The following is a 12,500-nucleotide window of genomic DNA, read 5'->3' as shown; positions in this document are numbered from 1 at the left end:
AACATAATTTCATTGAAATGACTTGGAAACAACGTTGATTCAACCAGTGTGTGCCCAGCGGGTGGCTTCATATAACATAGATTTATTGTGGTGATAGACAGTTTGATATTGAGGTGGAATATCAGCATGATGGGGTGGCAGGTTGCCTAGTGGTTAGAGCGTTGGACTTGTGTAACGGATGTGAAATGGCTAGCTAGTTAGCGGGTACACGCTACTAGCGTTTCAATCAGTTACGTCACTTGCTCTGAAACCTAGAAGTAGTGTTGCCCCTTGCTCTGCAAGGGCCGCGGCCTTTGTGGAGCGATGGGTAACGATGCTTCGTGGGCGACCGTTGTTGATGTGTGCAGAAGGTCCCTGGTTCGCGCCCGTGTCGGGGCGAGGGGATGGTTTAAAGTTATACTGTTACACTTGTACCCGAAAGGTTGCAAGATCAAATCCCCAAGCTGACAAGGTAAAAATCTGTTGTTCTGCACCTGAACGAGGCAGTTAACCCACTGTTCCTAGGCTGTCATTGCAAATAAGAATTTGTTCTTAACTGACTTGTCTAGTTAAATAAAGGTTTTAAAAAAAATGATATGTTGGTCATGGTTGAATAGGTTATGACAGTGTTTGGGTTGGGTTACCTTGTCTGAAGTCTGTATAGGTTGCCATGGGATTGTTCCATTTGATTTCAATAAGTTATTGACCGCACCCCTTTTTAATTTGAATTAAACTACGTATTTGCTCAGTGGTCATAAAGTTACCTTTTGGACCTGAATGTCAAAACATTTATAAGATAGAGGTGTTCAAAGTTGATCCATTCTACATACCACACCCTGCTGTGAGACATCCATGTCTTCGTCACTGGAAAATATAAACGGTTGAGTTTGATATAATTTATAAACTTACAAACAGGGTTGTCAAACTACTGAACTATTTCTTGAGTATTAGTATTAGGATGGCAAGTAGCCTAGAGGTTTAAGAGCTGTAACGCTCCTCCTCTTCGTCTGATGATGAGGAATAGGAATCATCGGACCAACACGCAGCGTGCTAAGTGTTCATTGTAAATTTAATTAAATAAACGGAACACTGAATGACAAAAAACAACAAAGAGAGTGAACGACACGAAACAGTCCTGTAAGGTGAAAAAACACAAAACAGGAAACAACTACCCACAAACACAGGTGGGAACAGGCTACCTAAGTATGGTTCTCAATCAGAGACAACGATTGACAGCTGCCTCTGATTGGGAACCATACCAGGCCAAACACATAGAAAAGGACAACATAGAACAAAACATAGAATGCCCACCCCAACTCACGCCCTGACCAAACCAAAATAGAGACATAAAAAGGATCTCTAAGGTCAGGGCGTGACAAGAGCATTGCGCCGGTAACCAATATGTTGCTGGTTAGATTCCCTGAGCTAACTAGTTAACAATCTGCCAATATGCCATTGAGCAAGATACTTAACCCTAATTGCGCCTCTGGATAAGATCGTCTGCTAAAATGTAAATGTGAAGAAAAAAAAAAATCATACATTTGGTTATTTTTTACCTTTATTATCAAAAAACTTGCAAACTCTGATTTTTTTCTTCTCATTTTTGCATATGTTGTAGCTTAGGAACTGTACGTTATTTATAATGACTGATACCAGGAGAAAATCGGACCTCTGAAATCAAAATGGATGGCCCTCTCTTCAATAAAATATCATTTTACCCGACCCTCCCTGAAGCCTTGAAAAAAACAAGCGACTGTTCTCTAGACCCAAAATAATAATTACAACATAAAGTCGATAGCAGAGAACATGCCTACCATTTACCCTCACTCCTAGGACAGACCAGAGCCTTAGATAGGCCTATGCAGTTTTAGAAACTGTTCATTGTTTTGTAAGCATTACATGGCAAAGTAGTCAGAAGTTTGTGGATTCGCAGACCACCCCGGACAAGAGTAGACGTGAAAAGATCTCCATTATAATAATAGCACTTCATGAATCTATCATCTTATTTGCGGTCTGAGAAACTACATTTTTTTATAAACGCATTTTATGCATTTTACATGACTGGAGACAAGCAGAATATATATCTTTTCATACCACAACAGAGCATGACAACGAATGGGTGCATGCTGCAGCACCGTATATATATATACACTGCTCAAAAAAATAAAGGGAACACTTAAACAACACAATGTAACTCCAAGTCAATCACACTTCTGTGAAATCAAACTGGCCACTTAGGAAGCAACACTGATTGACAATAAATTTCACATGCTGTTGTGCAAATGGAATAGACAAAAGGTGGAAATTATAGGCAATTAGCAAGACACCCCCCAATAAAGGAGTGGTTCTGCAGGTGGTGACCACAGACCACTTCTCAGTTCCTATGCTTCCTGGCTGATGTTTTGGTCACTTTTGAATGCTGGCGGTGCTTTCACTCTAGTGGTAGCATGAGACGGAGTCTACAACCCACACAAGTGGCTCAGGTAGTGCAGCTCATCCAGGATGGCACATCAATGCGAGCTGTGGCAAGAAGGTTTGCTGTGTCTGTCAGCGTAGTGTCCAGAGCATGGAGGCGCTACCAGGAGACAGGCCAGTACATCAGGAGACGTGGAGGAGGCCGTAGGAGGGCAACAACCCAGCAGCAGGACCGCTACCTCCGCCTTTGTGCAAGGAGGGGCACTGCCAGAGCCCTGCAAAATGACCTCCAGCAGGCCACAAATGTGCATGTGTCAGCATATGGTCTCACAAGGGGTCTGAGGATCTCATCTCGGTACCTAATGGCAGTCAGGCTACCTCTGGCAAGCACATGGAGGGCTGTGCGGCCCCACAAAGAAATGCCACCCCACACCATGACTGACCCACCGCCAAACCGGTCATGCTGGAGGATGTTGCAGGCAGCAGAACGTTCTCCACGGCGTCTCCAGACTCTGTCACGTCTGTCACATGTGCTCATGTGCTCAGTGTGAACCTGCTTTCATCTGTGAAGAGCACAGGGCGCCAGTGGCGAATTTGCCAATCTTGGTGTTCTCTGGCAAATGCCAAACGTCCTGCACGGTGTTGGGCTGTAAGCACAACCCCCACCTGTGGACGTCGGGCCCTCATACCACCCTCATGGAGTCTGTTTCTGACCATTTGAGCAGACACATGCACATTTGTGGCCTGCTGGAGGTCATTTTGCAGGGCTCTGGCAGTGCCCCTCCTTGCACAAAGGCGGAGGTAGCGGTCCTGCTGCTGGGTTGTTGCCCTCCTACGGCCTCCTCCACGTCTCCTGATGTACTGGCCTGTCTCCTGGTAGCGCCTCCATGCTCTGGACACTACGCTGACAGTCACAGCAAACCTTCTTGCCACAGCTCGCATTGATGTGCCATCCAGGATGAGCTGCACTACCTGAGCCACTTGTGTGGGTTGTAGACTCCGTCTCATGCTACCACTAGAGTGAAAGCACCGCCAGCATTCAAAAGTGACCAAAACATCAGCCAGGAAGCATAGGAACTGAGAAGTGGTCTGTGGTCACCACCTGCAGAACCACTCCTTTATTGGGGGGTGTCTTGCTAATTGCCTATAATTTCCACCTTTTGTCTATTCCATTTGCACAACAGCATGTGAAATTTATTGTCAATCAGTGTTGCTTCCTAAGTGGACAGTTTGATTTCACAGAAGTGTGATTGACTTGGAGTTACATTGTGTTGTTTAAGTGTTCCCTTTATTTTTTTGAGCAGTGTATATAAGTTTGAAACAGTGCTAAAGTGATTCAATATTAGTCCTGTATTGACACTTTGCCTGTTTGATGGTTAGTCTGAGGGAAAAGTGGGATTTCTTATAAGTGTCCGGATTAGTGTCCAGACGCTTATAAGAAAGCAGCAGCTCTACCCTTTAGCTCGGTGCGGATGTTGCCTGTAATCCATGGCTTCTGGTTGTACGTATGGCCACTGTAGGGAAGACGTCATCGATGCACTTATTGATGAAGCTGGTGACTGAGGTGGTATACTCCTCAATGCCATTGGATGAATCCCGGAACATATTCCAGTCTGTGCTAGCAAAACAGTCCTGTAGCATAGCATCCACGTCATCTGACCCCTTTCATATTGAGCGAGTCACTGGTACTTCCTGCTTTAGTTTTTGCTTGTAAGCAGGAATCAGGGGGATAGCATTATGGTCAGATTTGCCAAATGGAGGGCGAGGGAGAGTTTTGTACATGTCTCTGTATGTGGAGTAAAGATGTTCTAGAGGTTTTTTTACCTCTGGTTGCACATGTGACATGCAGGTAGAAATGAGATAAAACAGACTTAAATTTGTCTGAATTAAAGTCCCCGGCCACTAGTATATAGGTCCAGTTTATTCTCCAGTGAATGCATGTTGGCCAATAGAACAGATGGTAGAGGCGGGTTACCCACTTGCCGACAAATTCTCACAAGGCACCCTGATCTGCGTCCTCCTTCTTTTCTTCATGCGAATTACGGGGATTTGAGCCTTGTCTGGGAGCAACATTATATCCTTTGCGTCAGACTCATTAAAGAAAACAATTCGACCAGTTAGGTTAGTAATCGCTGTTCTGATATCCAGCAGCTCTTTACATTCATAAGAGACAGTAGCATCAACATTATGTTCAAAATAAGTTACAAACAATGCGAAAAAACACACAAAATAACACAGTTGGTTAGGAGCCCGTAAAATGGCAGCCATCCCCTCCGGTACCATTCTTCCATTCTTTTCCACCTGAAATTCCTCAAGCATACCAGTAAATGTCATGGATGTAAGCTTGTTGTGGGTTGTTATGGTGTTTTGGGGGTTGGTGAGGTGTGGTTTGAGTTGCCATATTGCCATCTATAGGCGTAATTCCCTCACACATAAGGGAAGGGAAATCATTTAACTGCTATGTATAGGGGAGACATTTCCCCCCTAGCGTTGGTTTACATATATGCTGCATGGCTCCCTAAGGTGGAGTGGGTGGATATGAAGTTGCGTTACAGTACCTGACGAAGTGTTGTTGCAGTGACACCATCTGCTAATATCCTTGCTGAGCCTCGTCCCTCTCCTCTCTCCCCACGCCCAGATGTTGTTTGTTCTCCGGCTAGACTTTCGGATCGCTCAGGCTGTAAGAGGAATGAAGAGCATAATAATTTAATACAATTAAAAAATACAGTAGGCTACATATGTTCACATATTTCACCAACATAAGAAAAAAACGACTGTTGATACTGTAGATGAACTCCACAAATATGTGTAAAAGCCCCATAGTTTACAGGTTGAAGGTATGACAAGTAAAACTAAAAGCATGCTCTTCAACCGATCGCTGCCCGCACCTGCCCGCCCGTCTAGCATCACTACTCTGGACGGTTCTGACTTAGAATATGTGGACAACTACAAATACCTAGGTGACTGGTTAGACAGTAAACTCTCCTTCCAGACTAACATTAAGCATCTCCAATCGATAATTAAATCTAGAATCGGCTTCCTGTTTCGCAACAAAGCATCCTTCACTCATGCTGCCAAACATACCCTCATAAAAGTGACTATCCTACCGATCCTTGACTTCGACGATGTCATTTACAAAATAGCCTCCAACACTCTACTCAGCAAATTGAATGCAGTCTATCACAGTGCCATCCATTTTGTCACCAAAGCCCCATATACTACCCACCACTGGGACCTGCATTCTCTCGTTGGCTGGCCCTGGCTTCATATTCATTGTCAAACCCACTGGCTCCAGGTCATCTGTAAGTCTTTGCTAGGTAAAGCCCCACCTTATCTCAGCTCACTGGTCACCATAGCAGCACCCACCCGTAGCACGCGCTCCAGCAGTTATATTTCACTGGTCATCACCAATTCCTCCTTTGGTCGCCTTTCCTTTCAGTTCTCTGCTGCAAATGACTGGAACAAATTTCAAAAATCACTCATATCTCCCTTACTAACTTTAAGCATCAGCTGTCAGAGCAGCTCACAGATCACTGCACCAGTACATAGCCCATCTGTAAATAGCCCATCCAACTACCTCATCCCCATATCGTTATTTTTTTTTATTTTTGCTCCTTTGCACCCCAGTATCTCTACTTGCACGTTCATCTTCTGCACATCTATCACTCGTGTTTAATTGCTAAATAGTAATTATTTCGCCACTATGGCCTATTTATTGCCTTACCTCCCTAATCTTACCTAATTTGCACACACTGTATATAGACTTTCCTATTGTCAAATCAAATCACATTTTATTTGTCACATACACATGGTTAGCAGATGTAACGCGAGTGTAGCGAAATGCTTGTGCTTCTAGTTCCGACCATGCAGTAATATCTGACAAGTAATATAACCTAACAATTTCACAACTACCTTATACACACAAGTGAATATGTTATGCTGGTGAATGAGGACCCAAAAGCGACGTAATAGTAACAGAGTCTTTATTCCAGTATTAAACAAATAATGATTCTCCTGGATATTATCAATGGTCGATCCAAAACAGGAAACTGAAATCCTCTCGTCAATAGAGAGGAACGACTGGAGACGCGACCACAGACTGCAGGTCGCTTCAGGAAGCACTGGCCGTAGCTGACATAGACACCTGCTCACACGCAGCATCTGAAGAAGGCAAAGAACACGACAGGGCGGAACAAGGACACAGGAACAGCAAACATCAAACAAGAATCCGACAAGGACAGAAGCGGAAAACAGAGGGAGAAATAGGGACTCTAATCAGAGGGCAAAATAGGGGACAGGTGTGAAAGAGTAAATGAGGTCGTTAGGAGAATGAGAAACAGCTGGGAGCAGGAACGGAACGATAGAGAGAGAGAGCGGGAGAGGGAGAGAGGGAGGAGGAGAGAGAGAGAGAGAAAGAGGGAAAGAACCTAATAAGACCAGCAGAGGGAAGCACAGGGACAAGACATGATCAAAGACAAAACATGACAGAATAAGAATATGTACATAAAAATATATGAATGAGTGATGGCCGAACGGCATAGGCAAGATGCAGTAGATAGTATAGAGTACAGTATATACAAATGAGATGATAAATGTAGGGTATGTAAAAAATTATATAAAGTGGCATTGTTTAAAGTGGCTATTGCGTTATTGACTGTACGTTTGTTTATTCCATGTGTAACTCTGTGTTGTTGTTTGTGTCACACTGCTTTGCTTTTTCTATGTTTGGTTCAGATTTGCTCAAATCCGGACCGGCCTTGATTTGGCCAAAACATCGACCAAATCTGAACCAATCATAGACATATGTTTCACAAGATTGCACAGCACCAGTACAGTACATTAGAGAAAAACGGATTTTCAACATCCGGAAAATACTTTGAATACTTTTAACAAACGACAACATACAGATGCATACAAACATCCACAACATCACCCCTGCCCAGACCGACCTGCTCACACCCCCTTCTCCAGGGCCCACATCATTCTCCACCACATGGCCTCAAACTGCACAATTTTGTTTCTCTCCGTTGCCCATGCACTTTAAACATTTAAATAATAAATAATTTGACCTTTCCTTTATCATTTTAAGATGATTGACAAGAAAGTATCGTCCAACCCACCGGGTATCTCACAGCACCCTGATATCTCATATGCCATGTAAAGACATATGCAAACAGACGGATTCAAAGTACATTTACATTGTAATACTTCTGACAGACATCTTTCTAACTCCACCCATAACTTTGGAACTTCATAGCATTCCCAGAAGGCATGGAAAAATTTGTCATTGCTAGTTTTACACTTGGCTGCTGTTGTGCTGTAGTGTTAATTTTGCCTTGTGTAATAAATTCTATACATTCATTTAGATTAAGAATACATTTTAGTTAACTGTAATGTTGTTACTTATGTTCTTGTGCCAATATAATTTCTTTTTAAGTCTTGGTTCCAAAGAAATGTAAAAGATTGTCAGTTGGATAGGCTCTCTGCAAGGTTTTGTATATCTTACCTATCATATGAATATCCTTTTTTAAATTCTATCATTGAAATAAATGTATTCTTATTACCAAGTAATTTATGGTTTCTTTGCCTTTAGTTTTCTATGTTGACCAATTTATCGGTGAATTATGAAAGGCTTTCCAAGGATTTTTCTATAGGGTTGTGTTTCTAGGGAATGATATTGGTTCTTGTAGAATAGGTTTCATTTTCTTCCATATTGTTATTGTGTTTTTAACTATGAAGTTGTTAAAGTTCTTAGCGTTGTCCTTTGAAAATAGACACGTGAAAAGATTCTGGGGATATGTAACCATTGTTCCTCTTTAGTTCATTTAACTACTGTATACAATGCATTCAGAAAATATTCAGACCCCTTTACTTTTTTCCACACTTTGTTACGCTACAGCATTATTCTAAAATTGATTCAATTGCTATTTTTCCTCAAACCACACACAATACCACATAATAACAAGGCAAAAACATAATTTAAAAAAATTAATTTATACAAAAAAAAATGAAATAATACATTTACATAAGTATTCAGACCCTTTACTCAGTACTTTGTTGAAGTACGTTTGGCAGAGATTACAGCATTGAGTCTTCTTGGGTATGACGCTGCAAGCTTGGCACACTTGTATTTGGGGAGTTTCTCCCAGTCTTCTCTGCAGATCCTCTCAAGCTCTGTAAGGTTGGATGGGGAGCGTTGCTACACAGCTATTTTCAGATCTCTCCAGAGATGTTCGATTGGGTTCAAGTCCGGGCTCTGACTGGGCCACTCAAGGACATTCAGCTACTTGTCCCAAAGTCACTCCTGCGTTGTCTGTATGCTTATGGTCATTGTCCTGTTGGAAAGTGAACCTTCACCCCAGTCTGAGGTCCTGAGCGCTCTGGAACAGGTTTTCATCAAGGATCTCTCTGTACTTTGCTCTGTTCATTTTTGCCTCGATCCTGACTAGTCTCCGAGTCCCTGTGTAACAGTATAACTTTAGACCGTCCCCTCGCCCCGACCTCGGGCGCGAACCAGGGACCCTCTGCACACATCAACAACAGTCACCCACGAAGCGTCGTTACCCATCGCTCCACAAAAGCTGCGGCCCTTGCAGAGCAAGGTGCAACACTACTTCTAGGTTTCAGAGCAAGTGACGTAACTGATTGAAACGCTAGTAGCGCGTACCCGCTAACTAGCTAGCCATTTCACATCCGTTACACCTGCAGCTGAAAAACATCCCCACAGCATGATGATGCCACCACCATGCTTCACCATAGGGATGATGCCAGGTTTCCTCCAGACGTTTCCTCCAGATTCAGACCAAAGAGTTCCATCTTGGCTTCATTAGACCAGAGAATCTTGTTTCTCATGGTCTGAGAGTTTTTAGGTGCCTTTTGGCAAACTCCTAGCGGGCTGAGGAGTGGCTTCGGTCTGGCCACTCTACCATAAAAGCCTGATTGGTGGAGTGCTGCAGAGACGGGAAAACCTTCCAGAAGGACAACCATCTCCACAGAGGAACTCCAGAGCTCTGTCAGAGTGACCTTTCGCTTCTTGGTCACCACCCTAACCAAAGCCCTTCTCCACGACTTGATCAGTTTGGCCAGGCAGCCAGCACTAGTATTTATTTTTTATTTATTTCACCTTTATTTAACCAGGTAGGCTAGTTGAGAACAAGTTCTCATTTGCAACTGCGACCTGGCCAAGATAAAGCAAAGCAGTGTGACACAAACAACAACACAGAGTTACACATGGAATAAACAAAACATACAGTCAATAATACAGTAGAACAAAAGAAAACAAAAAGTCTATATACAGTGAGTGCAAATGAGGTAAGATAAGGGAGTTAAGGCAATAAATAGGCCATAGTGGCGAAGTAATTACAATATAGCAATTAAAACACTGGAATGGTAGATGTGCAGAAGATGAATGTGCAAGTAGAGATACTGGGGTGCAAAGGAGCAAGATAAATAAATAAATACAGTATGGGGAGGAGATAGGTAGATAGATGGGCTGTTTTACAGATGGGCTATGTACAGGTGCAGTGATCTGTGAGCTGCTCTGACAGCTGGTGCTTAAAGCTAGTGAGGGAGATATGAGTCTCCAGCTTCAGAGATTTTCGCAGTTCGTTCCAGTCATTGGCAGCAGAGAACTGGAAGGAAAAACGACCAAAGGAGGAATTGGCTTTGGGGGTGACCAGTGAGATATACCTGCTGGAGCGCGTGCTACGAGTGGGTGCTGCTATGGTGACCAGTGAGCTGAGATAAGGCGGGGCTCTACCTAGCAGAGACTTGTAGATAACCTGTAGCCAGTGGGTTTGGCGACGAGTATGAAGCGAGGGCCAACCAACGAGAGCGTACAGGTCGCAATGGTGGGTAGTGTATGGGGCTTAGGTGACAAAACCGATGGCACTGTGATAGACTGCATCCAGTTTGCAGACTAGAGTGTTGGAGGCTATTTTATAGATGACATCACCGAAGTCGAGGATCGGTAGGATGGTCAGTTTTACGAGGGTATGTTTGGCGGCATGAGTGAAGGATGCTTTGTTGCGATATAGGAAGCCGATTCTAGATTTAATTTTGGATTGGAGATGCTTAATGTGAGTCTGGAAGGAGAGTTTACAGTCTAACCAGACACCTAGGTATTTGTAGTTGTCCACGTATTCTAAGTCATGTTTTGAGGCTCAAGTGTTTGTTTACAATTACATTGTTGATCAACTTTGGAGTAAAACAAGCTTAGATTGGGGCTCTGGTGAGGTATGACAGTTGAACTAAGCTCATGGAGGCATTTGTAAAAGTTATATTCTTCAAGAATAAATGGGTATATATCATTAACTGAAAAGTCCAGAAATGAATGTAACAATCACAGAATTGTAATTGTAAAGATCCAAAACCAATGTGCCTTCAAAACCAATGAGTCACGTGTAACACGACCTTTAGTGTGTTCCAGACGATGTCAGCTCTGTGATAGTATGTATGAGCTAACTGCAGTAAAATGTGGGTTCATTGACTCACTCAACAATCTTTCCCAAAGTCAAAGATATTTTCCTTATACCTGTACGCAACTTAAAATTATGCAATGATTTAATTTGGTTGGATAGGAACCAAATTAATCTCTGGAAGTATCTACCAAAACATTTACAGTCTAACTACAAATGTGCGAGACATACATTTTTCTGTCAATTTTGTATCATTTTTCTGTCTCTGTGTTGCCAAGATCAGGTGCCTGGCAATATTGACTATAACCTGGGTCACCACTCCCATCTAGTGGTGAACACCATCAGTTACTAGACCATCAGGGCTCCATGTCATGTGACACGTTTGATTTTATCCCAGCATGTTTCTTCTTGTATTAGAATTATGTCTGTGTGTTGGTCACTGTTATGGATATTCTGTGTATTGGCAATATACATAAAAAAGGAGAGGACAAATATTTGTCTATTCTTAAAAATGCGCTGTGAAAACGCACCATACTACTGGTTATTAAACGCTGTCTTATGTAGGGGCATTATATAACAGGTTGCCTCGTATAGCATTATCAATGATCTTTTTGCTCTATTGTCCCCTGCAGAGGGAGCGCTCAGTCCACGAGCATGAACCTTTGACATGCAATTATGAATGACCAGGAATTTACCTTTTTATGTCCCATGTCCACAACAAATTCAAGGAAACGTACAGTATTATACTGAGCCATGAGTGCATGGAACTAACTCCCTTCCATCTTATATAGCGCAAGTGAATATCAAAACTGGTTTCAAAAAACAAATAAAGCAACACCTCACCGCACAACGCCTCTCCCCCATGTGACCTACTTGTTGTGTGTATGTACTGACATGTACGAGTAACTAATAGATGCACACACACTAGATGTTAATGTTTTTAAATGCATGTAAATTGTAAAGTTTTTTGTCTGTAATGTCTTTTTCGTTATCTGTCGGATCCGAGTAAGACTAGCTGTCGCCATTGCCGTCGACTAATGGAGATCCTTTTTTTTTTTTTAAATGCCTTAGTTGATAACTGCCATGTGTATCTGCACACGGTTACAATGCCATCATTTTATAGCTTGTGGATTATGGATCCATGGAGATGGTTTATAATCATAACACCAAGACCTTTCTAAAAAAGCATTATACCTAGCTTGAAATCAGCTAATTTATATATTTTTTAATGCACTGCATTTAAAATACAATAGGCGATATCGATCAAAGAGATTGTGAAAGCTCAGAGGCTACAATAAGATACTAATCTTATTTCACAAAATAAAGGAAGATCCTTGATTTGCGAGAGTTCACTGAATTAGTAGGATCTGCTTGAATTCAGGACAAGTGACCTAGATCAGGAGTGTCACGCTAGGATATTAAAGGGCTATATGAGTGCTGCTGTACTGTGGTTTGTTTGTTGCTTAATTACATTACCAAGTCAAATGATTCACCCACTGTTGGGATTTACTGTGAGGACAACCATGATAGGCCCTCATATGCTCAGATAAATAAAACATCTACTGTATGGTGACCAGGGTAGAACATAACATTGTAGCCAATGGTCATAGTGGATTAATACACACCAAATGATCCAATATGAATAATAAGAATTAACACTACGTGTTAAATCAACACTGAACATGTGGA

General features: G+C 42.4%; 1 protein-coding gene across 1 annotated transcript in view; it reads right to left on the bottom strand.

The window, feature by feature from the left end:
• LOC139538340 (nck-associated protein 5-like) overlaps positions 1-12,500 on the bottom strand; it is a 113,349-nt gene that overhangs the window by 90,797 nt on the left and 10,052 nt on the right. The window contains exon 2 of the mRNA XM_071340287.1: positions 4,953-5,072. Coding sequence (XP_071196388.1) covers positions 4,953-4,981 — 29 coding nt within the window. The 5' untranslated portion in view covers positions 4,982-5,072. The remainder of the gene's footprint in view (positions 1-4,952; positions 5,073-12,500) is intronic.

The sequence above is a fragment of the Salvelinus alpinus genome, chromosome 14, assembly GCF_045679555.1.
Source record: "Salvelinus alpinus chromosome 14, SLU_Salpinus.1, whole genome shotgun sequence".
Taxonomy (NCBI): Eukaryota; Metazoa; Chordata; class Actinopteri; order Salmoniformes; family Salmonidae; genus Salvelinus; species Salvelinus alpinus.
The sequence above is the reverse complement of the archived record's forward strand: the minus strand, read 5'-3'. Positions and strand labels throughout refer to the sequence as shown.